The 27759-nt window shown below is 65.0% G+C and overlaps 1 protein-coding gene across 6 annotated transcripts in view; it reads right to left on the bottom strand.

The window, feature by feature from the left end:
• Nucleotides 1–27759, bottom strand: part of TSC2 (TSC complex subunit 2) — a 31117-nt gene that overhangs the window by 2130 nt on the left and 1228 nt on the right. The window contains exons 2-35 of one of the 6 annotated variants that reach the window (XM_032846153.1): nt 27623–27709; nt 26035–26145; nt 24882–25026; nt 23813–23930; nt 23384–23432; nt 22867–22992; nt 22477–22550; nt 21306–21432; nt 20463–20606; nt 19478–19615; nt 18620–18723; nt 18235–18316; nt 17161–17316; nt 16640–16756; nt 14152–14274; nt 13301–13407; nt 12988–13138; nt 11731–11853; nt 11190–11324; nt 10378–10567; nt 9472–9565; nt 9201–9303; nt 8864–8958; nt 7584–7712; nt 6105–6269; nt 5695–5847; nt 5483–5595; nt 4795–5007; nt 3668–3871; nt 3099–3167; nt 1755–1885; nt 818–1314; nt 528–603; nt 186–272 (exon numbers count right to left, since the gene is read on the bottom strand). In XM_032846153.1, coding sequence (XP_032702044.1) covers nt 186–272; nt 528–603; nt 818–1314; nt 1755–1885; nt 3099–3167; nt 3668–3871; nt 4795–5007; nt 5483–5595; nt 5695–5847; nt 6105–6269; nt 7584–7712; nt 8864–8958; nt 9201–9303; nt 9472–9565; nt 10378–10567; nt 11190–11324; nt 11731–11853; nt 12988–13138; nt 13301–13407; nt 14152–14274; nt 16640–16756; nt 17161–17316; nt 18235–18316; nt 18620–18723; nt 19478–19615; nt 20463–20606; nt 21306–21432; nt 22477–22550; nt 22867–22992; nt 23384–23432; nt 23813–23930; nt 24882–25026; nt 26035–26145; nt 27623–27709 — 4536 coding nt within the window. The remainder of the gene's footprint in view (nt 1–185; nt 273–527; nt 604–817; nt 1315–1754; nt 1886–3098; nt 3168–3667; nt 3872–4794; nt 5008–5482; nt 5596–5694; nt 5848–6104; nt 6270–7583; nt 7713–8863; nt 8959–9200; nt 9304–9471; nt 9566–10377; nt 10568–11189; nt 11325–11730; nt 11854–12987; nt 13139–13300; nt 13408–14151; nt 14275–16639; nt 16757–17160; nt 17317–18234; nt 18317–18619; nt 18724–19477; nt 19616–20462; nt 20607–21305; nt 21433–22476; nt 22551–22866; nt 22993–23383; nt 23433–23812; nt 23931–24881; nt 25027–26034; nt 26146–27622; nt 27710–27759) is intronic. The other 5 variants (XM_032846154.1, XM_032846155.1, XM_032846156.1 and 2 more) reach the window with 5 other exon arrangements.

Below are 27759 nucleotides of genomic sequence, written 5' to 3'. Positions count from 1 at the left end.
CGCTCACCTGTCACTCCTGCCGTGTCCCCGGCACCGGAGCAATATCCGGCCCAGGGTTCTGTGAGCATGGGCCACGTGGCCGCTCGTGCAGTGACCGAGCTCTGTGACAGACAAGGATCCAGGCCCTAACCCCCACCCCAGGCGGGTAGGCCACCCAGCTGCACCCTGGCACCCAGGAGCCTCACCTGGCCTTCTCCCACATACAGGACGGCGATCTTGTGGGTGTCGTAGGACGGAATCTGGTCGAGAAGCTGCACTGACCGCTCGAAGGACTGTAGCCACAGAGCCCTGCCTGAGCCTTGGGGGGAGGCCGTTCCCTGCCACCAGCCCTGCAGCCCCCGCTGCCCCCATGCAGGCAGGGCTCTCCACAATCTGGGTAGATCACCCCAGGGCGCCCCAGGGAGCTGAGGCTGTACCCTCGGCAGGCTGGGACCATGGGCACCACTGCCGAGAGCTAGGGCAGCCCCAGGCGCCCCCCACTCGGGCTCGAGGGGGCCCCGCGGTGGAGATAAGGTGCGCCCACCCACCTCATTGGGGAGAAGGATGGGCTTGTTGGATTCGTCACCAAAGAACGGGGAATGGTAGAGCTGCAGGAACACAAAGCTGCAGGGGGAGAGACAGGGAGGGCCGGGTCAGGGTCACAGCCGGTACCGTCCACCCACGCACAAAGCAGAAGGCCTGAGCCTCTCTTGTGGCTCCAACCAGCCACAGGGCCGAGGCCACATGGACCTGCAGCCCAGCCTGTGGCGGGGTCCCTCAGGCCCCACATCGTCGCGGACACTGTCCAGCAGCTCCAGCCCGGGAGGGCAAGGCTCACCTGGGATTGATGCCGGGCACCTTCTCAGTATTGGAGGCCCCAGTTCTGCTCTTGAAGGCATCCCTCTCCACCCGCTTGCCTCTGCGTGACGGGGCCGAATCAGAGATGGTGTAGCCTCTGGGCCGCAGGCCACTGGGGGAGCGGGGGCAGCTGGAAGGCAAGGGACCCTCGGGCTGCGCGGGGCCCCGGACCTGGCTCTCTTCACCTGGGGCTGACCAGGAGGCACCTGCCCCGTCCAGGATCCCGGACTGGGACCGGGCCTTGGCCTCAGGGCTCAGCCGGCCAACATCAGTCTTGTCCCCAGGGTCCCCGAGGATGTCCTGTAGGGTCTGCAGCTCAGGCGAGGAGCTGGACTTGCTGAGGGGCTGGGAGGGCTGGAAGGGGAGCTCCGCAGAAGGCCGGGCGCCCTCGGAAGAGACGGCCCGCTCGATGGGGATCCCTCCGGCAGCGGGCTCCTCCGTGGGGAACCTCTCCTCTTGGCTGGAGCTTGACGAGGACTGCCAGGAAGGAGCCCACAGGACCTCCGTCAGGAGGTACCAGCACACCCACCCAGGGGTTCACATGGAGGCGATGAAGGCCCCCTGGCCCCAGTCAGGGCCACAGAGCCCCTCAACAGCAAGCGGCCGGTCCCACCCTCTCCCCCAGGACGGCACCCGCTGGTGAGCAGCAGAGCCCGGCACTCTCCAAAGCAAAGGACACTAAGGACGAGCAGCTGCCACCCTGCAGGGCCCGCTGGAAAACCCACGGTCCACGGGGAACACACACAGCAGGGCGGCTGCCGTTCCTCAGATGAGAAAACTACGTGCAAAAGACTCGCCAAAGTCCTGAGCAAGTCCGTGTGCCACGGAGCCCGGAGCGAGGCCCCGCGCCCTCCCCAGAGCGCCCTCCTCCCACCCCCAGGGCACCCCCGGCAGCTCCAGCGCCCCGAGGGACTCACCCTGCTGTAAGCCTCAGCGCGGCCGCCACGCCGGTCTGTGCCCAGCGTTGCCTCAAAGTCCTCCAACTCCGTGGGTTCCGTGGGCAAACGAGACTCGCTCAGACTCCCGTCCTCCGGAACCACCGCCGAGTCTGGGAGGACACAGACGGGGCTACTGGGTGCTGGCCCGGCCCCTGGAGCTCACGTGCCTGAGGTACGAGCCTCTCCCTGAGACAGCACGGGGGGCCCCGCCAGAGGTTCACCCAAGGCCTGCCTCGCCTGTGGCTCTAAGCTGCCCGCACCCCAAGTCAGCTGCGGGAGAGCACTCTGATGGGTGCGGCGCAGCCGACACTGGGCATCTCCAACATAGGCTCCCAGGCTGGGGACGAGGGGGGCATACGGCCCCCGGGATCTGCATCCCAGGACCCCAAGAACCTGCCCCTGCTGCTCCAGCGAGGCGGACGGGCAAGGGCAGCACTGACCCCCGCCAGGGAGGAGCCCCGCCTCAGACGAGGCCTGAGCTCAGGAGGAGCGGTGCGCCGGGGCCGGCTCCCAGCAACAGGACGCCGGGCTTCCTCCCTGCCTGGACCCGAGGCGAAGCCGGACGCAGAAGGAAGCCCTGAGTGCGCACAGATGGGGAGCCCAACCCGGAAAGCAGAGACGCGCCTTCGGAGCCCAAGCCAAACGCAAGAGTCGGGAGTGCCGATGCCAGGATGCCCCAAAGCAGCATTTCCTGTGCCAGTGTCAGGGCGGGGGTGGGGGTGACGAGCCATGGAGGGTTAGCACAGCCCGTGGCAGCACAGCCCTCGCACACGTGCAGCCCGTCAGCCACCCGCCAGGACCCGTCTGCACACTGCCCTTTCCAAACCGGCTCTTGCGCACACATGGGGGCTCGGGCAGGCCAGAGGGCCATGTGGGTCAAGCCCCTGCCCCCGCCAGGGCCCGGAGATGATGGGCCAGCCCCCAATGAAAGGCACACACAGCCCAATTTGTGGGTCCAAGCCAATCAGACCACCAGAGGCCAGGGCACGGTCAGCCCGGCTGAGCCCCAGCGCCAGGCCGGCCCCGAAGACTGTCTGCAACTCAGCTGCGTGATGTCACCTCCCAAGGCCTGAAGAAGGGGACGCGAGGGTCCGTCTGGCAGGGCACAGGGCAGAGGGGCCCGCCGGCCAAGCACAGGCATCCTGCACAGACGTCCCCATGCGAGTTGGGGCCCTGCTCTGAAGGGGACGGGGCGGGGGGCGGGGGGCGGCACCGGCAGAGTCGCGGAGGGATGGCCGCACGAGGGACGGCGGGGGCAGCGAGGACAAGGCAGAGGGACGCTCTGCGGCAAACAGCGCCTTCCTTAGAGAGATGGGGGAATACCTGCCCAGGAAACGCCCCTGTGCAGCTGTGCTCGGCAACTGGACTGGCACAGCGAGGACAGAGAGGCCACTGCAAGGAGACCGCGAGTGGCCAGTCAGCAGGACAGACTACGCACAGTCGAGCAGAGAGGAAAGGCAGCGCTAGTCCCGCACAGAGCCCGAGCCTGGAGGGAGAGAGCGGAGGGCCAGCGGCGTCCGGCCGGCCGTGGGCGGCTCCTGGCTCTCTGTGCAGCTGCGGGGGCGTCCGCAGCGCGGGGCGCGGCCCTCCTTCTCGCCGGCGCAGCTCCCAGGCCTCCAAGCGCCACCTGTGGCCACGGGCAAGGCCGGAGGGAGCGCACCGGCCCCTCCGTGCGAGGGCACGAGCACGCGCAGGCAGGCTCGGGCTGGGCTCGGCGCATCCCATCCCAGACCCCAGCACACGTGCAGCTGCCCCGCTGGGCCCCGGGGCACGCTGCGGATGGTGCCGGGCACGGGGTGCGCAGGGCCGCGCCGCGTCTGCAGGCGGGGGCGGCAGCAAGGAGAGCTCGGGGAGCCGGCCAGGCGCACCCCCACCGGGATGGCAGCACTCACCCGTGTTGGATCGCGGGGGCGGGGGGGGCTTGGCGGAGCCGGCGGCCGGCACGGACAGCGACTTGTACAAGGCCGTGTCCCGACGTTCCTTGAAGCGCTCGGCAGCCATGAGCGCGTTGGACAGCTCCTGCAGCGGCATGTTGTTGATGTCCGAGGAGAAGGGGCTCAGAGGGTTTTCCAGGCTCATCAGCCAGCTGGTGTTCCCTGGGGGGCGGGCAGCACCCGCGCACTGGTCACCCGCTGCACGTGCGAGCAGGACGGTCCTCGGTGCACACCACTCTCCACCCCAGGGCAGCTTCCATGCCCAGGCCGGGCTCCACAGAGGCATCTCAAAGCCCCAGACCTCGCGCCGAGAAGCCTGGGTGGGGGGCCTTCTGGGCGCTGTCCCTCTCCCACGGAGGCCCAGGAACCACCCCTGCAGTCAACCTTCCGCACTGACTGTCCTCCAGTCCCGACCCACCGCCTCGTGCCCTGCCTGAGCCTCTGGTCTCCCGCCTACTCCCTGCCTGCTCCCCCACGGGAGCCAGGACCCGCGCATGGCCCTTGTGCCCGCACTCAAGGCTCCTCAGGGCCTGCCATCCAGCCCCCTCCTGTCACTGCCCACCACGCTGTGCCCAAAACAGATCTCAGGCCCTGGGCCTTGGCCTACATTCTTGCAATACCCATTATGGGCTCAATCGTGTCCCGTAAAATTCATCTGTCCAACACTCCCAGCCTCCAGCAGCTCAGAAAGCAGCTCATTAAGATAAAACAGAGCCACGCGGACGGCCCCTAAATCCCCAGGGCTCTCCCAAGAAGAGGAGACGGGACACAAACTCACAGGAGCGAACAGCCCTGCCACCGTGACCTGGGACTCCAGGCTCCGGGTGTACCAGGCCCGTGTCTGCGGCTGACGCCCCACCCCGGCCGCAGCGCTCTGGGAGGGAGGTCCTCCTGCTCGGGCGCCCGGATCGCCTCTTTGCCACTCCCCTCTGGGCACTAAGCTCAGAAGTCCCAGAGCAGGGGCTCCCTCGGCCCCGCGTGCCTGCCACTCACTCCCGGGTACCTGGAGCCCTGGCAGGGGGTGGTTCCGTGCTCACCGTGTGGTGGCAGCGGCCCCAGTGCGCTGAGCGCAGGCCGCTCCATACCTGTGGGCCTCCGGACCAGGATCTCTGCCCAGCCCTGGGTCAGGAGGGGCACGTAGGCTGCCAGGCTCGTCTTCTCCTGTGCTGGGAACTGGGTGCCCGCTGACGCCCTCTCGGGTTTGCTGGCCGGTGCCGTCTGTGCACCCGGGGAAGTGGGGCCACCTGCGAAGTGGGATGCTGGAGTGTCCAGGGCACCCAGACGAAGACCGTGGCCCCCTGAGGAAGAGGAGGGCAGGAGTGCTGGTGACCGCCACCTGCCTACCGTACAGCCACCAGCCCAGAACCCGCTGCTCTGCCCAGGGCCCGGCGACCAGGGGTAGCTCAGCCCTCATAGGGGGTCAGCCTCAGTAGACCCGGGGCAGCAGGAGGGGGTCCCACGGCTGGACCACAGCTCATTCCTGCTGCAGCAAGAGAAACTCCAAGGGCGAGCTAAGCTGAGGACTGGAGCAGCCAAGGGCTCACAGAAAACACCGGCCATGAGGGACAGACCCGCAGCCACAAGGGACAGACCCGCGGCCATGAGGGGGCCCCAGGCCAGTTGTAGGAAGGCATGCCCTTTGCTACACAGCCGTGGCGAGGGCTCACAGAAACAACACTGCAGCTGTTCAAGCACTGAGACAGGCCTGAGGTCCACCACCTTGTCCCCACGTTCCGAGGAGTCCTTGCGAGTGCGCGGACCCACGAGGCTCACCGGACATGGAGCGGACCCGGTCCCGGGCCCCGCGGCACACCTGCTGTCCAGCCTGGGACTCCAGCTTGGCCGGCGCCTCCTTGGTCTGTCTCACGTGCGCACCAGGGTCAGTGCTGAGGACGGAAGGATCCGTGCAGAGCGTAACCAAGGTGTCTGGACCCAGGACAGCCACCACCAAGGACCGCTGGGCAGGGGACAGAAGGCGCCGTCACCTCAACTCTGGGCCTCCCTGCAGCTCTCCTGAGTCCAAACCCAGCAGCGACCGGGTCCCGGTTCCCACACTCGTTGTCACGGTGACAAGCTTGTTCCCAACCAGCCAGGTTTTGGTCCTGCCACCAGCCAGGAGGAACTCTCCCACAGGGGACCTGAGAGGACAACAGCGTCAGCCAACACCTCAGCTTCCAGGGGCTCTCGCAACGGGCGTCTTGGTTTCAAAGGTGTGCGGACTATGGCGCGGGGGGCCTCAGAGGAGTGGGGCCCTATGACACACAGGAGGCCTGGCCAGGGCCCGCCTGCACGAAGGAGCCCCGCACGCCTGGCCTGTGACACCACTGCCAAGTAACGGTCACAGAAGCGGAGCCAGGCGCTAGCCTCCCGCCCCGCCCCGGGGCCCGGCCCGCACCTCTTGGGGACCGCTGTGAAGTTGGAGAACACATATCTGGCCATCATGTCCAGACACGTCTCCGTGAGCTCCAGGTGGAGATTTTTCAAGTTGTCATCAGCCTGGGCCATCGAATTCTCGTCTGCAGACCCCAGACTGGCGCTGGTGAGGGACGTCTGGATCCTGCTGGAGGGAGGGGCCCCGGCGAGGTCAGGGGCTGGCCAGGGCGACTCATCTCCCACCTAGGGCCAAAGCTCGAGGCATGCAAGTGCTGGGAGGGCCACACCCACAAACCCCCCGCCGGGGCGCACACCCAGTCGAGCCACCCCGTGGCAGACCGCACGGACACATCGACCCAGAGAGAGGAGGAGCAGGGCCTCACGGGAGAGACCCAGACCCACTCGTCGGAGCAGAGGCTCAGGAGACAGGGTACAGATGAGACCTACTTTCCCTCACCGAAGCACAGGAGAGTTAGGGGACGGCTTGGTGGCGGACAGTTTAGTCATGCAGAGACACGAAGACCACAGACACACCGAGATTGCATTCTGCCCACAGGGCCTCCTCCCGATGACAGGGAGGGTCTGGGCTTTGTGTTCGGCTTGTCCCCCTCAACTCGGCCCCCCGGGGCTCCGCGCGCACCCAGCGACCAGGAGAAGAGGCTCGTGCAGGTTTAATTCTAATACGGAATTTCACAGCCCCTTTGCCAAGCTGGGCTTGTGTTAGAGTTCACTAGAAGAGAGCCGACCGCCCCCTGCTCCCGTGCCCCAAGTCAGAGCCCGCTGGGCAGAGGCCAGCCTGAGGCCAGAGCCCACGCCAGGCAGAGCTGAGGAGGTGGGTCTCCGAGCTTCGGACTCCCAGGCCTGAGGGGCTTCCTGGGGAGGAGACAGCCCCCCGCCCAGCTCAGTGCAGCCTGGCCTGGTCGGCGCGAAGCAGTGACCCCCAGAGCCCGCGCCTGCACTCACACACCCAGGCAGGGAGAAGCGACCGCGGCCGCGCCCGCACGCCCACTGCTCCGTACACAGCCCCGCGCTCCCTTCTGGCTACGACAGGAAGCAATCCTCCGTGAGAAGAAAGCTCAAGGCTACAGTCCACCACTTGCAAGCGTAGGAAAGCCGAACCCTAAACGTGTTTCCCACCCAGCCCGCACGGGCGCCACTCGATTTTGTGAAGAACCCTTACCTCCGGGGCCAGCCCCGAGGGCGCGCTCTCTCAGAGCTACGGCCCTGCTCCAGGTTCTGAGCCAAGCCTCTGAGCACGCCATGTAGCCCGCCCGGGCTCCACCAGGGCGCGGGGACAGAATGCAACCTTTCCACCCGCCCCTCCAGGCTCCCCCGGACCGAAGGCTGCCCACCCACCCCCGGGGCTTTCTTCCGGCTCCGGCCAGGGAGGGCGTGGGCAGGCGACGAGCTCATGCAAGCAGCCCCATGCACCGCCACCCGGGCGCCCCCGCCCGCCGCAGCCCCCCCGCCGGCCGCAGCCCCCCGCCCGCCGCACCACTACCTGCGGACCACATGCTCTGACACACTGATGCTGCGGCACCGGAAGGCCTCTGTGGCAGAGCTCTCCTTGCGTTCTTTCACAGGTGGAGAGTTAGTCAAGCCTTGTTTGGGGGTTCTGGCTATCCTCAAACTACCAGGACAGGAAGGAGGGCCCGAGCCCCAGAGAGCCCAGCTCCCGGAAGGGGAGAACAAGCCATTGGAGGGATGAGGAGGAAAGGTCACAGGCCACAGGGTCAGGATGGAGAGCCCGCGGGTGAGATGAACAAAAAACCATGCCAGAGGCCAGTTGGCAGGGGAAGAAACAGAAAACAAAAAAGCATGAAAATACATCTCATACACATGACTAAGAAAAAGTCAGGTTTCACGCACGGAACCAAAACAAAGAACATTAGCGCAAATTGAACACGTATGGAGCGCGATGCGCGGCAGGTTCCAGGCTGTGCTGACCAGGAGCCCCGCCCACCCCGCTCAGGGGCCAGGACGCCCTGAGGCCCTGGAGGTCACCGCTCAAAGGGCCGGTTCTCAGCTCGGGGCCCCTGGCGCTCAGCTACTGGGAGCTGGAGAAGCCAGCTTTGAATTGTAGGTCGCACTGACCTGGTCATTCTGGAAAATGCCGTATCTCCACCAAAGGAGAACTGCAAAGCTTAGGTGGGAAGGCGGGCACAGAAAGAGGAGTTGCGGCTCGTATGAGATGCAAACAAGACATGAGGCCTAGCACAGCTCTCTCGGACCTGGCAAAGCGGCTGTGATGGTCCAGAGGGGCGTGGCCCCTGGTCAGCAAGGGTGGAGAGCAAGCTCAGGAGGACAGGCAGCCTCGGCCCGAGGCTGGGCTAGCCACTGGGCCCGGAGCTCCTCCCTAGCCAGGCCCGGGATCTGGCTTCTCCAGAGCCACCGCAGTCCTCACGGAACCCTCAGCCCATCCAGTGGAGTCAAGCTAGCTCCCCAATTCCCAGCTCTGTGTGTCTGCCCTCGGGTCTCAGGCAGGCCGGGCCTGGCCACAGCCCAGCACAGAGGCTCCGCAATACCATGGGCCGCGGGGGCCGGCTGGGTGGGGACAGCAGCTCCTCCAGCTACGTGAGCGCGTACAGGGCCTTTGCAGGCTCTACGCCAGGACCCCCTGGCGCCCAGCACGGTCTGCACAGGGACATCCCCCAGCCACTTCTCAGGGCCGCTGGCTGGCCGCAGGGCGGCAGGCCAGCCCAGACCCTGTGTGCGCCATCGGTCACAGGTCACGCTTGCAAACCCGCCCCGCTGTGCCCCATTCCCGCCGCAGGCCCGCACCTCTTGGGCCTCTCGTTGAGGCTGGTGCTTCGTGCTCTGAAGCTGTCCTTCTCGGGGGTGTCGTCAAAGGACAGGAGGACGTTGGAGCGCAGGCCCTAGCAGAGTGGAGCAGACCTGAGCCATCGGCCACTGGGGACTGAACCCTGTGTTTCTTCCCTCCAGGAGCCTGGGCTCCACACCTGCAGGGCGCTGGGTCCTGGCAGGCTGTGGGCGGCAAGCGCAGCCCCCCAATGACGCCCACCTCTCACTCCCTGTCCGTCTCCCCGCTCCAGCCGCTGGACAGCCAACGGCGAAGCAGGTCCTACCTCGACAACGGGTTTGGGCTCCGCTGGCCTACCTTAGTGATAAAGGGAACAAAATCCTTCCGGAAGGGCAGGCGGCATCTAATGAACCACATGGCTATGACGTGGTGAGCCAGGCACACGATGTACTGATTAAACCTTTAAGGAGGAAGAGAAGGACCGCGGCTCTGCTGGGGCCCTGAAGCCGACGGGCCCGGGGCCGAGCATGGAAGCGAGGCCCTAATGCCACAGGCCCGTCCGAGGTGAAGGACTGGCACGGCTCTCGGCTGGCCCAGGCCACGGCAGGAGGCACGGACCGGCACTCACTTGGAGGGATTGGTGTAAGGCAGGGAGATGGCGAAGACACTCGCGTACTGCTCTGCCGCGAAGTTCCTGTAGAGGTGAGGCAGCCTGGCCAGAGCTGCGAGGGCAGGACACACGGGTGAGGGGGCGCAGGTGGGCGGGAGAGGCAAAGACCCACCCCACCGTCACCAGGGACCTGTGCTACCTCCTGACCTCAGAGGGCTGCAAAGGACTGAAGGTCACAGCCCCGTGAATGCAACCTTCCCTTTCCCCTTGGGTCTCTATTTCAAGAGCTCGTAAACTGGTCCCCAAGGCAAAACCTCGCCAGGAGCCTACGGTCGTGGGACCCCCGAGCTAGAGGCGGCCTCCGCATCTTCAGAAGGCTGTGAACAGAAAAACATCCAGCCAAGGGCCCACGTGTCCCTTTGCATAAGTGCCGGTGGCCCTGCTCTTTTCCTGTCACTTCCCTGCTGAGGGCTAGACACGCACTCGGGTACCGGGAACGAGGCAGTGAGTGGGCACCCTGAGCCCCAGGAAAACCCGTCCAAGCTGCGGTATGTGCCCTGAGGGGAAGCGCCACAAGGCTGCGAGAGCCGGGCTGAGGACAGACACCCACGTCCCTCAAGACAGGCTTCTGTGCCGTCGAAACCGACACTGAGGGTTAGAGTGGCATGGGCCGCTCGAAGGCCGAGAAGGAAAGCATTCAAGGCTCGGGCAGGAGGCACGAAGGCCCTGAGACCAGAAAGGATGGCACAGCCCACGTGCTCCGTGGAGACAGCACGCCCAGGCGTCTCCCGAGAGAGATCACGAGACGAGGTCAGCAAAGTCGGCATACGGGACAGCCGCGACCCTGAGGATCTACCCCACCACGCACACGCACACACACGCACGCCCGTGTGCACACAGACACGCAGAGAGCCGCACACTCACTTGACAGGAACTCGAGGAGCGGAACAGCCATGCTGGCCGTGGCCGAGATGTGTGTGAGCTTCACGACCAGCACGGGAAGCGCCTTGATGATGATGTCCGGCATCTCCACGCTGCAGATGGCCAGCGCCACCACGCACTGGCTGGCACAGCGGTAGATCAGGCCTTGCTCCAGGCAGTACACCATCTCCCGCTGTGGGACAGAGAGGGCGCCTCAGACCCAGCCCGCCGCACCCCGGCCCTGCCCGCACGATGCTCTCCCCTTGCCAACTCTAGGACGTTCTACAGGGGACGAGACCAAGACTCAGGAAGGTTACTGCCTCGTCCCAGGTCCCTGAGCCCCAAACCAGTGCGGCACCAGGAGCCGAGCTGTCCTGAGGAGACTGGACAGTGGGCTTCTCTGGTCAGGGGCTTCCTGATACTTCCCAGAAACCAACACCGGCCGGGCCCCCTGGCGCCTCAGCCCACCCTGGAGACAGGACTCCCTAGGCCCATGACCCCTTTGGTTATGGGAACCCCCCCACCAACTGGTTGGCCTCATGACAGGGGAGGTTCTGCCTAACACAACAAGGCCACCGGGCCCACTGAACTCCGGGCAGCTTCCCGCGTGAACACAGTACCCCCGCGCCCCACGGGAGACCAGGGCAGCGCGCGGCTCAGGGCCCCACGGGGGACTTGCGCTTCCCGGAGCCAGCCCCACCCCCACAGGTGTTCCCTGCCCCACCCCCCGACCTGGGCGGCGGAGAACATCGGGCCCGTCCGGCCGAGGCCAACAACCCACGGAGCAGCCCTGCTGTCCCTCTCCCGCCTCGGACCTGTCTGGTTTTGTCCAAGTAGTTGTGGTACGAGATGAGCGCGGTCAGCACGGGAACCACCGCCAGATGCAGGTCGGTTCTGGAGAAGCCTTCCGGGGTGCCTCGGAGCCGCTCCAGGGTCCTGGGACCTGAAAGCTGAAGGCCGAGGCTCGGGCAGCAGCCTGCATGTCAGTGAGGCTCGGGCGACCTGCTGGGTGGCCGAGAGCCCGGGGGCCTTCCTACTCTCTCTCTGGCTGAGGGTCTGCCTTTTCAGACCCATGGGAGTGCCCACCGGCCAGGGACAGAACCGAGACGGACGCACCTGACCCAGGAAGCCCAGTGAGGAAGGCGAGGAAGAGGAGTCAAGCCAGCACATGGGGAGGGCGAGCCGGAGCCCTGCACGGAGGCCTCCGAACGGGGAAGGGAGGACAGGGCCCCAGGGGCACGATCTGCCTCCCAGCGGGCCTGCCCTCTCCCGGGTCCGCACGCGACCTGCCTGCCCGGGCTGGGGGGCCGGGGTGGGAAGGCGCAGGCGGCGGCCCCACGGTGCGGGCGGCCTTACCATGGAGCAGAGGGCGGCGGACAGCTGGTCGACGCTGCACGGAGACGTGAAGATGAGCACCTTGTAGCGCAGGGACTCGGGCAGCTTGCCCAACACGAGCTTCAGCACCTTCCAGTCCGCCTCCTGCCGGGGGTCGGCCCCTCAGCCAAAGCACCGTCGGCAGCCTGGCAGCTGCGTGGCCCCCCACCCTCCTGTCCCCGCAGGAGCACGTGCTCCTCCGAGGAAGTGCCCCGTGGCGCAACGGTGGTGCCCTCCAGACAGAGGGCCGAGCAGGAGGCCCAGGCCCGGCGGCACCGCCTCTCACCCTGAGCTGGCCCTGGACTCCCCACACCGGCCCTGCCCTCCCCGGGCGCCCGACGGGGACTCCCAGCCACCTGCCCGGGACGCCGTAGCCACGAGCCCTGACTGAGGCCCGTCCAGAGCACCGTGAACGTGTACTGAGTAAAAAACCTCTATCTCAAAAGGAAAAGCAGCACGTATTCCAAAATAATCTACAAGCCCGGGGACCCACTCTGGAACCAAAATCCACTGGGGGCCACAGCGATGAGGAGGACGTGGTTGTGGCCACCGTGGACCTTCCCTGGCCGGCCCTCCCCAGCTCATCGAGGAGACCACTGCCCATTAGCAACACATGTGGCCGTGAGTCCTGAAAACCTTTCCCCAGATCCCACCTGTGACGCAGGCCTGGAACCTCTCCCAGGAAGTACCTGACGGCCCCCTTCAGTGCCAACGCCTGGTGCCCCCAGGGAGAGGAAGCAGCTTCCCTGCCTGTGGCCCTCGAGGGCTTCCCAGGCCCACAGCAGCACGCCACTGACCACATCACCTCTCCCACCGGCCCCCTTGCGGGGACAGGCCTCCACTCCGTCCAAGGCCCCAGCCCCACCTCCGCTGACACCCACCCTACCTCAAGGCTCTGCTTATTCCTGCCCCCAGAACCTGTCCTGCCTCTCCGCCTCACCCAGCCGTCCCAGTGCCCCCGGCCAGAAGTGCCAGCAGCCCCCCATCGCACGCAGCCCGTCTCGGCCTCCACCCAACACACGTCATCCGACGACTCCCTCACGTGTCTACACAGCTCCATCCTACACCAAATCCACCTCCCAGGGGCAGGCATGTCTCAGCTCATGCCCAGCTCACAGGATGGGATGCGTGGCATCCGTCAGAGAACTACCGGACACTTGGGGCAGCAGCGTGCCCCCGCGGTGGCTGACGCAGGGACAGGAGGTGTGCGGGGCATGGCGGAGGGACCGGCCAGCTCACCTGCTTCAAGCACTGCAGCAGCACGCGGAAGAGCAGGGAGTAAGGCAGAGAGCCAAGTCGCACCGCGGGGCCTGTGGGCGTAGGGCCGGGTGGCCCGGTGGGATTGGACAGGGCGCCGCTGGCCTTCTTCTCTGGGCCGCGCTCCGGCTCCCTGTGAAAGCAGGGGGGACCAGCACTGAGGAGGGCAGGGACCGGCGCGGGTGCCCTAAGCGGCCATCGGGCGGCTACGGGACGTTCCTCAGACCCACAGGCACCCCCAGGGCTGGGCACAGCTGGCTCCCTGGCTGGCGCCGGGGACAAGGCTGACACGCACATGGCATCGCAGACACAGTAAGGGCTGAACCTCACGGCCCCATCCTTGCTGGGCAGGCCGAGGCGGTGCAGCGAGTCGGCCCTCAGGAGCAGCAGGAAGTCGAAGGCCTGCAGGGAGAAAGCGAGATCCAGCAAAGCCAGGCAGACGGCAGGCCTGTGTACTCAACCCAGCTGCTCCACGGAAGGCCCCGCCCCAACAGCTCACGTGCCGACCCCACCGCGGCCGCAGCAGTGCAGGCGGTGCCACACATGCGTCCCGGGCCTTCTCCCGCCACAGCCTGGCCCGCCCCCAGGACACAGGGAGCGTGGCCCGCACATTGGCCAGGCAGCCCCACGGCCCCGAGTGCCAGGAAACACAGCCGCGCTCAGGCCACTGGCACCTCCTCCCATGACCAACAGGTCCCTTAACCGGGCTGCCCTGACAATGGAGGCTGCCCCATCACACAGAGGCTCTGCAAGGGACCAGGACTTCCCTCCCCGTGACCACCGCTCGGCCTGGCACCAACACCTACGACGGCAGCCGCAAGCTGTGTGTTCTGCCCCGCGGCCCGCTGCACGAAGAATGCAGCCCCAGGGGAGAGGCCACACCCCTGAAAGCCGTGAAGCTCATCTCCGCCCACACTGCGGACCACCACCTGGCTCAGAGGCACGCGGACGCAGCAAGAAGGGCACCAGGGCCCGGGGAGGCTGCGGCCACGGCTGGTCTATGGGAGCACGCTTCTGGGCCACCTGCCACTGTCCCGGCCTGAGCTCCCTGCTGGCACCAGCAGGCACCCCGGAAGACGGCCGTGGCCAGCCCTGAGCCACAGTGGTACCAGCCCGGCCACGGTCAGCCCAGCAGCCCCATCCTACCTGCAGCCGGATGCTGGCGGCGATAGGCAGGGTGTAGTCGTGCTTGTAGTGCAGCTGGATGTGGCCGACGAGTGTCTCGTACACGCGCATCGCGTGGCTGGCGGGCAAAGAGTATAGCTTGGTCTGTGGAGAGAGCGTGCCAGTCACTCCGAGGGCAGGAGGCCAAGATGCAGCTAGGGAGCCGGCACCCAATGCCCAGGACAAGGGGAACAGGACGAGCTCTGGGGAGTGACTGGGCAGCACACAGGGCCCAGCGGCTGCCACCTCCGTTCCAGGGACTCCACCCCACGGATGCCCCCACACGCGCACACCCTTGGTGGTTGCAGAAAGGGAATCCACTAATAAATCAGGAAAACGTGTCTAATGGGGCACTGCTCGGCAACATGCAGACGTGACCCGTGAGCTGAAAGCACCTTTTCCGGCCACCGGCACAGCAGGACAGACCAGGGCGAGTGAGGCCCCGCGGGCTCCAGGGGGCCCTATAGGGGGGCCATTCCCCCAGCCGCTGGGTTGTCATCCCGCAGGGAGCCCCCTGCCTGCCCCAGCTCCCCGACACATGAGCCCAGGAGAGGCCAGGTGAGACCCTGGTGTGGGTGGCCCTGCGGGGTGGCACGGGCTGGCCAGGCGCTGGGGGTCCAGCCGCAGCCAGAGGAACGCCTCCATGGCTCGTGGTACTCAAACCAGAGCCTTACAACGTACATCACTGCTGCTCTTCAAGAGAGATTTTACCACAAGAGGACGGACGGGAGAGAGAGTTGGACCCGATGCTCAGGCCCATTCGGAAAGGACCACAGGGGAGGGGGACAGCAGCAGCCGGGCCTGCCTGGCCAGCAGGAAAGACGAATGCACTCTAACTGCGCTCCGTGCGTGCCGCTCGCCTGTTTCACACGGCGCGGGTTATCTCCCAAACGAGCGCCTCCGGGCCCAGGACATCGCCCCAGCTCGCCAACAGCTTGGCTCTGTGGCCCCCCACCCCGGGTCTGCAGGGCTGGAGCTCCAAGCAAGGGTGATGAGCCACCTGCCCAGCTTCTCCGCGGCAGGGTTCTGCACTCACTCAGGCCGACGCACCCCTCACCCACCAGAGGTCTAAAGGGGGCCGGGCTCCCAGGACAGGAGGCCACGGAGGCCCCAGCCGCCTTTTCACAAACACTCCAAACTTCCACGCCAGGAAATAACCACCCCACAGAAGCGGCCCGGGACATTCTGTGAACAAGAAGCATTCCAGGCCACAGATTCAAATACCACATTTTACGTAACACGGACACTGGCGAGTGAGCTCCAGGGACGCCGTGATGCGGTGACATCAGCGGCAGAGCCCAGGCGGAGGCCGGAGGAGGCCTGCAGGGAGCCGGTCAAGCCTGCGAGCAGGGGTGTCTGGCCACAGCAAAGGAGAGCGAGCACCAACCCAAGGACAGACTCACCCACGACACACCGAGTCCCCTCACGACCCCGCAAAAAGACAAACGATGCCGTTAACAAGCGAGCGGAGGAGGCGAGCAGACGCTTCCACAAAGACGACACATACGCAGCCACCGGGCGCTCCTAGCGAAGGGCGTGAACCAGACCACAGCAGCCTGGGACGCTCCAGCAAAGTGGAGCTGCAGGCGTGCCGGGGACTGTGGGTAAAGGAGCCTCACGCTGATCCCGGCCACGGAGCGGCCCCCGCGGAACACGGTCCGGCCGCTCCTCGGCTGACCCATGCGGGGTCGGGTCGCCGTCCAAGCCAGCGAGTCCCCTCACAGGCCTGCACCCAAGAGAAGGGAAAACCCGCGTCCGCACACACACTGGCAGGATTCACAGGGGCGCAAAGGGGGAACCACCCAGCGACCGGCAGCACAGGAACCGATAAGCAGAGACAGCAAATCCACATGAGACCCGACGGCCATAGGAGCGAAGCCCTGCGCCCTGCCACCCGCCCAGGGAGCCTCGAGACTCTCAGAGCGCGCACTGCACAAGTCCATGGTCACAGGAAACGTCCAGAAGGCACAAATCCACAAGACGCTGAGTGGACTGGTGGCTGCCAGGGGCCGGGGTGCCCAGGGTAAGTGGGGAGGAACAGCTAATGGGTGTGGAGTTGCTTCCGGGGAAAGAAGATGTTCTAAAAGGCACAGAGGCGCGGCGCCCACCGCGCGAGTCTGTGGAGGTACCGGAAACTCCCCTGGACCACACCCGCGGTGCACGAATTCCACGGAACGCCAACTACATGTCTCAACGAAGCCATGAAACCAGCCCACTACCACGGGGCCAGACCACACGGCAGCCCACCCCACCTCAGCAGCAACATGAGGGCGTCTCTGCCCAGACCGGCCCCGCGACCCTCAGGAACGCCCCACGCGGTGACAAGGAGCTTGGGTCACGCCAGGCTGCCCTCCGCAACACCCACGGAGGTCTCCCCGGAGACATGTCCCAGGTCTTCCCAGAGACGTGTCCCTGCACAGCAGCTGCCCAGAGGCGGCCGGTTGGCCCTCCCAGAAAGGCAGAGACGCACCTGCAGAATGACCAGGAGCCCCAAGACGGCGGTCCTCACGTCCTCCACAGAGGCCGAGTACGCCGCCACGTCTCTCTCCTCCAGCTCAGCGGGTGGAGAAAGGGAGCGGGACATCACCTTCGGAGAGAAAACATGCATTCAGCTCCCCAGCTCGGGGCTCCCCCCAGCAGCTATGGTCAGACCCGGCACCTTCCCCTGCATTTCTCAAAAGCTGCATTTTACACTCCTGAGGACCCTTCCAGAAACTGCGATGTAATTCACAGTTAAGAAAAAAGCACACTGGCGGTGCATAAGGACAATGCACCCAGCCCGGCTCCAGAGCCACACCACAGCTATGTCCCAGAAGCCCCGTAGGACCGCCCATCCCCAATGCAAGGGGGCCCTGCCTGAGATGCAGCCATCTCTCTGGGCACAACAGGGACAAACGGTCCAGAAGCCAGTGCTGCCTGTGCAGCCTGGCCACAACTGGGGGCTCTCTAGCAGCCCAGGCACCCGGAGCCCCAGGCTCGAGCGGCCCTCACCTTTTCCACAATGTCCAGCAGGCTGTTGAAGTGGTGGGTATGACAGCCCTCAGCCAGGTCCACCAGCAGCTGGGTGGCCAGTTTCCGGACTTGGGGGTCTTTGTCCTCTGGGACGTGGGAGAGTTGTGAGATGACCACTGAGCTGATCAGCTCCTCCTGAAGTGGCACAAGTCGGGGGAGGTGGGCAATGTGGGGCAGGGGCACAGCCGCAGCTGAGGGACGCTCTGCACAGCCCCTCAGGGGCCCAAGCCCCCAGGCCCAGGTACAACGCAGCAGCAAGTGGCCGGGCTGGCTCTTGCCCATTCACCGTCATAGGGTGGGCCCCCCATGTGCACGCTCTGGGGTGGGAAGAGCCCGTCCCCGACATCATGAGCCTACAATGATGGGCAGGATGACAACAGCTTCTACAGAGGCAGATACAACGCACCATAGCAGCAGAGAGCGAGATAAGACCAACCCTGACATGAGGAAGCTGAGAACCCAGAGGGGCCTCCTGGAAGAGGCAGCGCTGAACCGAATTCCAAGGGACAGAGGTGCGGGGAAGAGGAAGGCTGGAAGGGAAGGAGTGGGCAGACCAGGGCTGGGAACAGCAGAAACACCGGGACTGGGCTGCCCTCCAGAAGCCGCACAGAGCGTACTGGAGGAAAGAAGACCCAGCTCTCCAGGAGAAAAGCTCTCGGAGGAAAGGACAGGCAAGCAGGGGCACGCAAGTGTCTGAGGGACAGATTCTGGCCCCAGACCAAGTTAAGGCTGGAGGGAAAGCAGCAGCAGCAGCAGGAGACAGGCAGGCAGGGCTTGGCACCACTGTGGTCAGGCTGGGACTGGAGAACGGGACCACAAAAGCCAAAAGAAAACATCCCCACACGAGACTCTGCTGAGAACTTCTGTTTGGGCCCCGCAACTCTTGGCCCAGCAGAGACCTGGCGGGAGGCGGGAACCAATACCCGAGCGCGTGAACGGGGGGAGAGCCAAGCTCACTGAGCAAGCCTGCCACAGACGGGTGTCCCAGGAGGCTCACAGAGGCCCCTCCCGGGCCCGCCGACCACACCCTGCACCCCCCAGCAGGACTCGCACCTCATAGAACTGCCTGTTGATGAGCAGCACGAAGGACAGGACGTCCAGCACCTTGATGCGCACGGCACTGCGGGACTCGTTCCTGGGGCGGGGCACACCTGCTGGGGTCTGGGCGAGGGCTCCATGGCCAGCCTCGCCCTCCACCAGGCCCGGCTCGCCCACATCCAGACCCAACACGGGGCCACGGGGCGGAGCGCTCAGCCCTCAGAGTCGGCCTCTTGCTAGTCGAGCGCGGCCGCCGGAGCAAGTACGCGCGGGGGCCTCAGAGGACTCTGCCCCACTGGAAGGCCGACCTGCTCCCGCTCCCTCCAAGGATGAGAAAGGGAAACCCTGACCCGACCAGGCCCGGGCTCCTGGGGCCCGGCCGGCCTCCGCAGCTGCCTACCTGAAGAACCTCTCCATCAGCAGCTGCAGGTTGTGAATCCAGCCGTCCTTGGCCGGATGGATCGACTGAGCCCTGTACGTGATTAAGTTCAAGAGCGAGGACTCCTGTGGAAAGAAGTCACCGTTACTGAGCTGCTCTGCCCCGAGGCTTGTCCTACACTAACGCCCGTGCTGCTGGCACTGGCAGAGGAGCGGGGAGGAGCGAGTCCGCTCACGGACACCAGCCCTTCCCCAGGTGGGCAGTCCACACCACAAAGGCGCTGACAGCAGCAGTGAGAATTCATTTAAAAGCCCGCACAGGGTGCCTGGGTGGCTCAGTGGGTTAAGCCTCTGCCTTCAGCTCGGGTCATGGTCTCGGGGTCCTGGGATCGAGCCCCGCATCGGGCTCTCTGCTCAGCAGGGGGCCTGCTTCCCCCTTTCCCTCTCTCTCCGCCTGCCTCTCTGCCTACTTGCGATCTCTCTCTCAAATAAGTAAGATCTTAAAAAAAAAAAAAAAGACAACCCACACAAAAGTCTTGGCGTCAGACTGTGGGCTCCTGGCACAAGCGCTTCCTGCTGCCCGGTGAGCAGACACACCAAGCAACAAGTGCCCAGAAGCCAGCCAGCACCTTCCTCCACGCGGGTGGGAGGAAGCGGACGGTCAGGCTGGCGCCGTCTGCAACAGCCCCACGTGCCGTCAGCTTGCTGACGCCCCAGCAGACCGCCCCGGAGAGCAGGAGCCTGCCTGCCAGCCCGAGTTCAAACTCGAGGACAGGGGTTTCAGCCGCGGGGTCCCACCTCTCCCCCGGCAGTCTAACCTCGGCCAACCTCCTGCCCAAGCGCCAAAGGCCCCGCCGAGTCAGGGGAGAGGAGGTCTTACAGGCCTCTGGTCTGCGCATCGCTCGATCAGCTCAAAGTATCTCTCCGGAGAGCCGTGGAACTCGCTCTGATCGCACAGCTCTTCTACCGTGGTCAGCAGGTCGTGGACGACGGCTCTGAGCTCTGGGCTGTCCAGGCTCTGCAACACAGAGGTGCGGTACCGGAGGAGTGACTCTGGCCTCAGAGTGCGGGTCTCCAGCGAGCCGCATTCAGACATGGGGCATGGGAGCAGGCGGGCCGTTCTCGCTCATTCAGGGAGTGAGGACCCCAAGGAGTCCTGCTCTGCCCACCCAGCAGGCCTCCAAGGGATCACCTCTGAGCATGTTCACGCCTCCCCACAGCTCAAGCACCTTCTAGAAACCCCAGGGCAGTTGCCTCCCAGCCTGCCGCTCCAGGGGTAGCGGGTCAGTGACAACGGTCTGGCTCAGCCAGCAGGCCCTGAGGGATGACAGTTTAGTCCTCTGCCCACTGGCCTGGCCGTGCACATCGCCATGCACAGGCCCAGTGCCCTCCCTCCGCACGAGACCCTGTGCCCCAAGAGACCCCGCCACCAAGCCCGGCTAGACAGAGCCTCAACTCTCCGACAGCCCCCACGCTGCCCCCATGTCATCCCCCTCCTGCTGCGGTTAGTACTTCCGCCAAAGTTACAGCAAACCCATGGGCGGCATCCCCGATGCCCGGGGAAATGTCTTCTTCAGGATCCCCTTACAGGCCGTGAAGGGGATGCAGTGTATCCCCCACTGGGACTTGCGGGACGCCGGCCCCACCCCCTCACCCACCTGTTGCTGTGAAAGCCGCCACCTTCAGTGGGGAGAGCACACAGACCCGGCCGAGAACGCGGCCCCGGAAGGCGTGGAGGGAGGGCCCTGCTCACGGGGAGGTGGGCCTCCAGCCCCGTAGGTCCATAGCCACCCAGGGAAGGACCCGGTGGCCTGCCTGCCCGCTGTCCAGGCGCCCCCGGCCCCACGGCCTCCTGGCCGCCGCACCTGGAGCTGCTGTAGCAGGCGCTCCATGATGTCCAGTAGGATGTCCCACGTCACGGCCTGGAGCTCCCTCCGGTACTTCTTGATCAGTCTGGTTACGGAGAGCACAATCTCGTAGGACACCACCTCGTTCGGACAGGTCATGGCCTGGAACAAGAGACCCAGGGAACACAGCGCTCAGCCGCTTCCTGCTCCTGCCCAGCAAGCCCCCATCCCAGGGCCCTCGGAACCCCGCCCGAGAGGCCTTTGAGGGACTCGCTGCCCACATGTGCTCCCAGGCCACAGAAGAAGTACCCCAGGAGCCCGGAAGCACTCCCGCTAGCCTGGCTCTAAAGGGCCGGACGCAGCCACACCACTTGCTGCCGGCTCCGGGCCACCGGCCCCCCAGCCCTGCAGAGCCGGAACGCCACCCCCACAAGCTGAGGGCGCAGACCACGCCCCCCCGCCACCCGAGGAGCGGGGCCCGGCGGGAGGAACCCTGGCTCCCAGGGTGCCCTGCCCGCGGCGTGAGCGCACGCACAGCCAGTGCCCGGACGCCAGCGGGCGCCGCGGGCACAGAAGCAACGTCTCGGGCCTCGCTCTAGAGTGCGAGCAGCGCCTGACGAGCTAACGCCGGCACCTCGGGGACCCTGGAGCCGCTCTGCTGCTCCTCCACAGGGCTGACGTCCCTAAGACAGAACGTTCACTTAAAACGAAACCTGCCAAGGGTCCTAGACCTCAGGGTCCCCAGGTCGCAAAGCACCTGACTGAAAGCCGTGGCCTCGCCACCTGTGGACCTGCGCTCATCCCTGTGCCGTGTCCCCTCCACCCCGTGTGGCAGCCCCCACGGTGCAGAAGCCAAGTCACCTCATAAAAGGACGGGAGCACAGATGTTGGGGAGTTCTTCAGAGAGTAGAGTCGGTGCGCGCCCCAGAGAGCCATGCCCACAAAGAACACGGCGCCTCTCAGCAGTGCGGCGTCCTCCTTGTAGGCTCTGCAGCGATGGCAGGAAGACCACGTGTCGGCCGAGCCCGCGGCCCCGAGCCCCCTGCTCTTACGGGGAAGCAACAAGGCTGGGGAAGAGGCTGTGGGTAGGGGACGTGGGCCCGCGGCCATGACCCGATTCACTCAGGCCTTCCCACCGCAGTCGTCACTGCTGACCGCGGGGCCGTGCCACGTGCCAGGACACGGAGGTAAATAAGAGAAGGCCCTTGGCCTCACGGTGCTTACAGTCGAGGAGGCACTGGTGTGAACCAAAGAACCACGTGAAGAAATGCCAAGTCCCTCCCTCAAATTACAGCCAAGACGGAGAGCCCAGGGCCACGGGAGTCTGCCAGGACACTGGGCAACCAGCAACCACCCTAGGTGGGCACACCCTCAGAGAAACCCAAGCACGGAGGGAGGACCTGGCAGCCAGGGGATCGGGCGGCCACAGAGGCCCTGGGTAGGTGGGACAGCAGCAAGGAGAGGCGGGAGGACCATGGCTGAGGCAGGGCTGGCCACCCAGCCCTCGCCGTGGTGGGCAGTGTGGTTCTTCTCCTCAGAGCAGGAGGAGCTCTCAGGGCTCCGAACCAACCATTCCATGGTCCGAGGCGTGTGGGGAAGGGCACGCAGCTGCGTGTGGAGCAGCAGACTCTGGGAGGCTGGCGAGGAGCGAGTGGGGCTCCAGGGGCTGGAGGCCCAGGGAGTGGACAGACCTGCACCATCCCTCAGGGGCAGAAGCAACAAACCCTGTGATGATCTGGCTGGGGAGGGGAGGGCAAGGGCCTCATCACAGCACCCGGTGAGGCAGCCCTCCCCGATGAGGCGGGAGTACAGGACCGCTCAGGGCCTTAGTTCTGAAGGTTCTGACTTTGCAGCAGAGGAAAGACAGCACAAGGGCCAGGGACACGGGATGGGAGCTGTAGCTCCGCAAGCTTCTGGAGCAGCCAGAAAGCACTGGACAGGAAAGCACTCAGGCCCCCAGAGAAGGCTTTGTGGCTGCTGACCCAAGCCACCTGGCCCACACCGGTCCACCCCAGGCCCAGGGCACACTCGCCTGTCCTCCATGATCCGACACATGTTGTAGATGGCACTGTGGCCCAGGTGGGTGCCCAGGAGGTTACGCATCAGCTGGGAAGCAAGGCACCGCCATCAGAGGTGAGCAGAAGCCAGCCCCAGGGCCCGGGGGCCAGCCTCGCGCAGACCGCGCTCTGAAGCCCTCCGCGTCCAGCTGCCTCTCTGCCGCCTCCTCCCAACACAGAGGCAGCGGCGTTTCCAAACTACTACCAGAACCCCGGCCTTGGCTCAGACCCCAGGAAAATGCTACTGGATTCCCCTCAGCAGGGCAGACAGCCATTCACCGAACACAGCACAGCCCTTGTCCTGTCCACATGCCTGGCCTCCACCTTCATCCGGGGAAGCCCCCCAGGACAGTTCAGAACCCCACCTTCCAGCAAGGCTCACAGAGCTCCTTGACGTTGATGGTGCGGCAGAGAGTGACAATGAACAGCGGGAGACTCTCAGCCGGGAGGCAGTTGTAGCAGACCACGGCGTCCAGCACCTGCAGGGAGACCTGGGGGAGAGGGACACAGGTCACGCCGGCCCGCCTCCCGCCCACAGGGATGTGCCCCACCCCCAGCCTCGTTCCCACCCTCCTTTGGTCAGTGACGGGCGCCCCTCCCCACTGCCAAAGCAGCCTTCCTCGGAAGGAGAGTGGGGGAGCATCACGGTCACGCTGGGTCGCCCCATCTGGAACTACGACCCCACGACGAAGGTCATCCAACCAAACACCCTCAGTCCCTGTGGGTCCTGAGCACCAGAGAGGCCAAGCAGCTGGCCCAGGGCCACGTAAGCCGTGAAGACCAGGGCGGGCTCGAGCCCAGAGCTGGGATCCTAAGCCCTCCGCCACCCGGCCCGCCCAGAAACAGGGTAAGAGGACCGTCCCTGGGGGGTCAGCTACTGACCTCTATGTCTACGGACGACACAGTCTGGACACACAGCAGGCAGATCATGCTGGCGGAGGAAGCGTAAGGTCAGTGGAAGGACGTCTCCGGGGGGCTGCGCGGCTCCGTCCCGCTTTCTGAGGCCTCAACAGGTCAGTTAAAACCAAGAACTCGACCCCCGAGGGCCCCACTCCCCCACAAACAGGCAGGTGCCTGCCTTGTGCCAGCCACGGGGCAGCACCAGCGGGACCCAGTCCCTGCCCTCACGGCTCCCCGCGCACGTGCAAAAGCCGACGGCGCGAGCGCTAACGAGGCACTGGCTGACGGCGGGCGCCGGTGAACGCGGAAGCGCCACTGGCCTAGGGCAGGAGCGCGCGGCCAGGCTGTGGCGGCGCCTCCGACGGCTGAGGCAGCAGGGCCGGGAGCAGAGCGAGGTCACGGCTGCCGTACCGGACCATCGGTGCGATGTATTCATCTAGGTAGCAGCTGTTGAACTTGACCAAGTTCACAAGCACCAAGAGGAACTCCGAGGACAGGCCGATGTCCATCCACTGCAGCACGAACCCAGCTGAGGGGAGAGGAGGAGGGCAACGTCCGGCCTCCTCCCTCCACACCAGGAAAACACCCCCGGCCCCCCGCTGCCGTCAGCAGGCCACGCGCAGGCCGGCGGGGGCTCGGCCGCAGCCCCAGCAGGTCAGCACGGCCAGCTCTGAAGTTCACTTGACCCGGGCCGCGCGGAGCCGGTCCAGGCTGAGGGGGGTAGCGGGATTTGCCTGATGCTCCGAGCCGGGCCCTGAGGCTGGCCTGCACCAGCAGTACCGGGCGCTTGTCCAGGAGGCAGATTCTTGGCCCGCTACCCCTCCCTGAGACTCTCTCAACAGGGACAAAAGCCACGCTTGGCCACTGGCCAAATCACCTCAGAAAACCTGAGCACGGCAGCCAGCAGCACCTGTGCTGGAGACAGACTGCCAGCTGGGGCCCATCTCCGGGCCCCCGCCAGCTGATTTCTTCCTCCTCCTCCCTCCCCTCCCCACGGCGGTGACACGAAACCTCACCCCATCAGGACAACAGAGAGAAAGGCTAGCCAAGAGGAAGACTGGGAGGTCAGGCCCAGGGCACACAGAGGCCCAGCAAGAGGACACGACGAGGCAACCCCAGCCCCCCAGAAACTTCAAGGTACCCTGGATAAAACACGGGCTGACGCCCGGTCAGTAGCACCACCTCCCTATAACAAAACTTGGACCCCCTCCTGCCCACCTAGCAGGGCTCACTCCCCAGGGACTCTGAGCGAACAGGTCTGGAGTGAAGCCCAGCACTGTCCGTCTCTAACAAGCTCCCCGGGGGATGCAGTGGCTGTCCCGGGCCATACTTGGGCAAGCAGAAGCTCATGGTGTCGCACCCTCCACAGGCCATCCCAGTCAACCGCAGCGCCCCCCTGTGCCTCAGCAGCCTTCTGGCATTCGGAATCCAACGGGACCCCCCCAAGCCCGAGAAACCCCGCACCCGATGCAGCACCCACCCAGTTCTTCTTCCAAGTAGGTGATGTGTCTCCCGTTGTCCGTGAGGGCCTTGAACACTTCCAGTCTCTCGTGGAGGTCTTCATTGGAGGGGTAATCCTTGATGACCTTAAAGAAGAGGGCTCTGAGCACGCCCAGGTGGTCCCCCTGAAAACAGAAGCACAAGCTCAGCTGTCCTGCCAGGACCCCTGCCGGCTGGGTCTCCCGCACAGCCATACACTGTCCAAGTAGAGGGGGCTCGAGGACTCCCGACCCTGGGACCCCTTCTCCTTCCCAAAGGCACTGGCTGTAAGCGACCAACTGGGCATGTCGGAGCCACTCCAGACTGGCGCGCGTGTGCACGTGTCTGTGCGCGAGCTGTGGGCACACAGCAGGGGACAACACAGCCAGCCTGGGGCTCATGGCCAGAAGAGACACGTTTGTGTCCGCGCGTGATAAAAACGGTCTGACCAGGGGGTGCCTGGGTGGCTCAGTGGGTTGGGCCTCTGCCTTCGGCTCAGGTCATGATCTCAGGGTCCTGGGATCGAGCCCCGCATGGGGCTCTCTGCTCGGCAGGGAGCCTGCTTCCCCCTCTCTCTCTCTGCCTGCCTCTCTGCCTACTTGTAATCTCTGTCAAATAAATAAAAATCTTAAAAAAAAAAAAAAAGAAAGAAAACGGTCTGACCACTCTGAAAGGGGACAAGCGTTTCCACGCAGCAGGGGTGTGCAGGGCTGGGGGAATGCACAGCAGGGAAGAGAGCCTCCAGGCAGGAATGCAGAGGCTGCCGGTTCTAGGAGAAGCCAGGAGCACAGGGAGCCATGGGCAGAGGCCCAGGCCGGCAGCAGGAGGGCAGCAGCAGGCCACCAATCTCTCAAAGTGGGCACATCCCTTTCATTCTGCAGCCTCATCGACACCCCAAAACATTCCAGAGGAGGAGGGAATAGCCACCCCCATCCTCCAGGAGAGGAGGCGGAGGTCCAGGGGCTCACCCGGGGTCCCCCGGGTTCAAGAGGCTGGGGTGCCCGCTCGGGCTGTCGGGCTGCAGAGAGCTGGTGCCGGGGCCCTCACCAAAGGCCAAAGCCCACGGGTGGCACAGCGGGAGCAGTCCACGGCCACCCGAAGTCACGCCCCACACCCAGCCCAGGTCCCCCGCACGCAGCCCTGCCGCCCATTACCTGCCCCTGCACGATGGCCTTCAGCAGAGCCAGCACCGCGTGCCGGGCCTCCGGGGGCCGCTCCGGCTGCAGCAGGTCCGCCACGGCCTTCCACAGCGCCTCCACCGCGTGCTGCCGCCAGCAGAGGGACCACGGTTAGGGGGTACGGGCCCCCTCCACTCAAGGCTCAGTACCACGAGCAAAGGACAGAGTGGAACGGTTCTTCTGACTCAGAACTCACTCCCCTGAAGCCCACACATCGTGTGCCCGCACAGCCAAGTGACCTGGAGGCTGCTGGGGGCCCTGCCACAGGCTACTGCGAACCGCAAACGTGCGCGGGCTCTGGCCACAGCCTGGCAGGGAGGGAGGAAAGCAGCAGGCCAGGGGAGCTGTCCCGGGGGCCCCCGGGATCGGTCAGGAGTCCCCCTTTAGAGCGTGCTCGGACTCCAGTGAAGAAAGCCACTGAAAGACTCTGAGGACCAGGCAGGCCTGGGTCTACAGCCTGACCCAGAAATCCCACTCCCCTGGCCTCTCCGTACCAGCCAAGGGCCCCTCTCTACCACACACCTGCCCCGCCTGGGGTTGCTGCTGAGAACGCTGTGGGCTTCTAGAATCTGCCTCCCAGAGTAACGGGGTCCTGTCCCCTGCAGCTGCCCAGAATCAGTCTCTCTTGTCACCTCCTCTGCTCCATGTTAATCATCCCGGGCTCCCTTCAACCAGAGTCTTCAGACCTTCTCAACCTTTTCTGGGCTCACTTCCCTTGGGAGGGGACTAAAATGTCCTTTAGATGATGTCCAACCCACATTACGACCATTTCAGGATGCTCTGGAACTTTCACCTCCTTGATCCTACACATAACACTCCTAGTGACACAACCGAAGCTACAAGATCACACACCAGCCCGGGGGACTCTGCCAGCCTCTTGGGCTCATCTATCTGTTCACCACAGCCGCCCCCCCCTGCTTCCAAACCTACAGGAAAACTTTATGGATGCAGAAGACTATTTTCACGTTTACCCTCGGTAACATACAGCCTGCGTGTTTCAGATGACTACCGGATGTCATGGCGGCCCTCCCCTCCCCCTTAGTAAATCCCAGTCTGCCTAGTCCATGTCTCCTCCCAAGTTGCCCATCCGATCTCCGGGCCAGGCTAGAGCAGAGCCCTGAGGTACTCTCACGACAACCTCCCACTGTGTGCTTGGGACGCCTGGAGAGAGCCTGCAACCATCCGCCCGAAATAAATGGGCCTATGTCGGTGAAGCTGCTCGAGGCTACCAACCAGACACCTCTCCCAAAAAGACACCAGAAATGGCATGCTTTGAGCCACAAGGTTTCCAGATGTTCCCTTCCCTTCCCTGAAACATGAAGACTCAAGTAAGCGTGCATTTCTGCAACTCCCTATTAAAGCCTTTCTCGGAACTGCCACAAAAACCTTAGTGCCTCTGCTCCCCACCTCCACGTGTGAGTGACCCCAAGGGATTATGCCCAGAGCATTCCCAGAAGCTCCCCTAAAAGGTTGCATAAGTTAGTAGTAGCACGTAGCGCTCAGCCGGGCTCCTCGAAAGAGCCACGTCAGACTTGTGGACAGCAGCCAACTGAGGCAGACCTACCTCTTCAAATTTCTTCGTTTTGGCCACCTCACAGATCTGCCCTATCACCCGGATGCGACTGTTGATACCACATTCGACACTCAGTTCCTGGCGAGAGATGAAAGCGGCAAAGGGGCCGGGGCTCAGGCAAGGGGTCT

Source organism: Lontra canadensis, unplaced genomic scaffold, assembly GCF_010015895.1.
Source record: "Lontra canadensis isolate GAN:19392208 unplaced genomic scaffold, GSC_riverotter_1.0 scaffold171, whole genome shotgun sequence".
Taxonomy (NCBI): domain Eukaryota; kingdom Metazoa; phylum Chordata; class Mammalia; order Carnivora; family Mustelidae; genus Lontra; species Lontra canadensis.
This window is presented reverse-complemented; position numbering and strand designations above follow the sequence as displayed.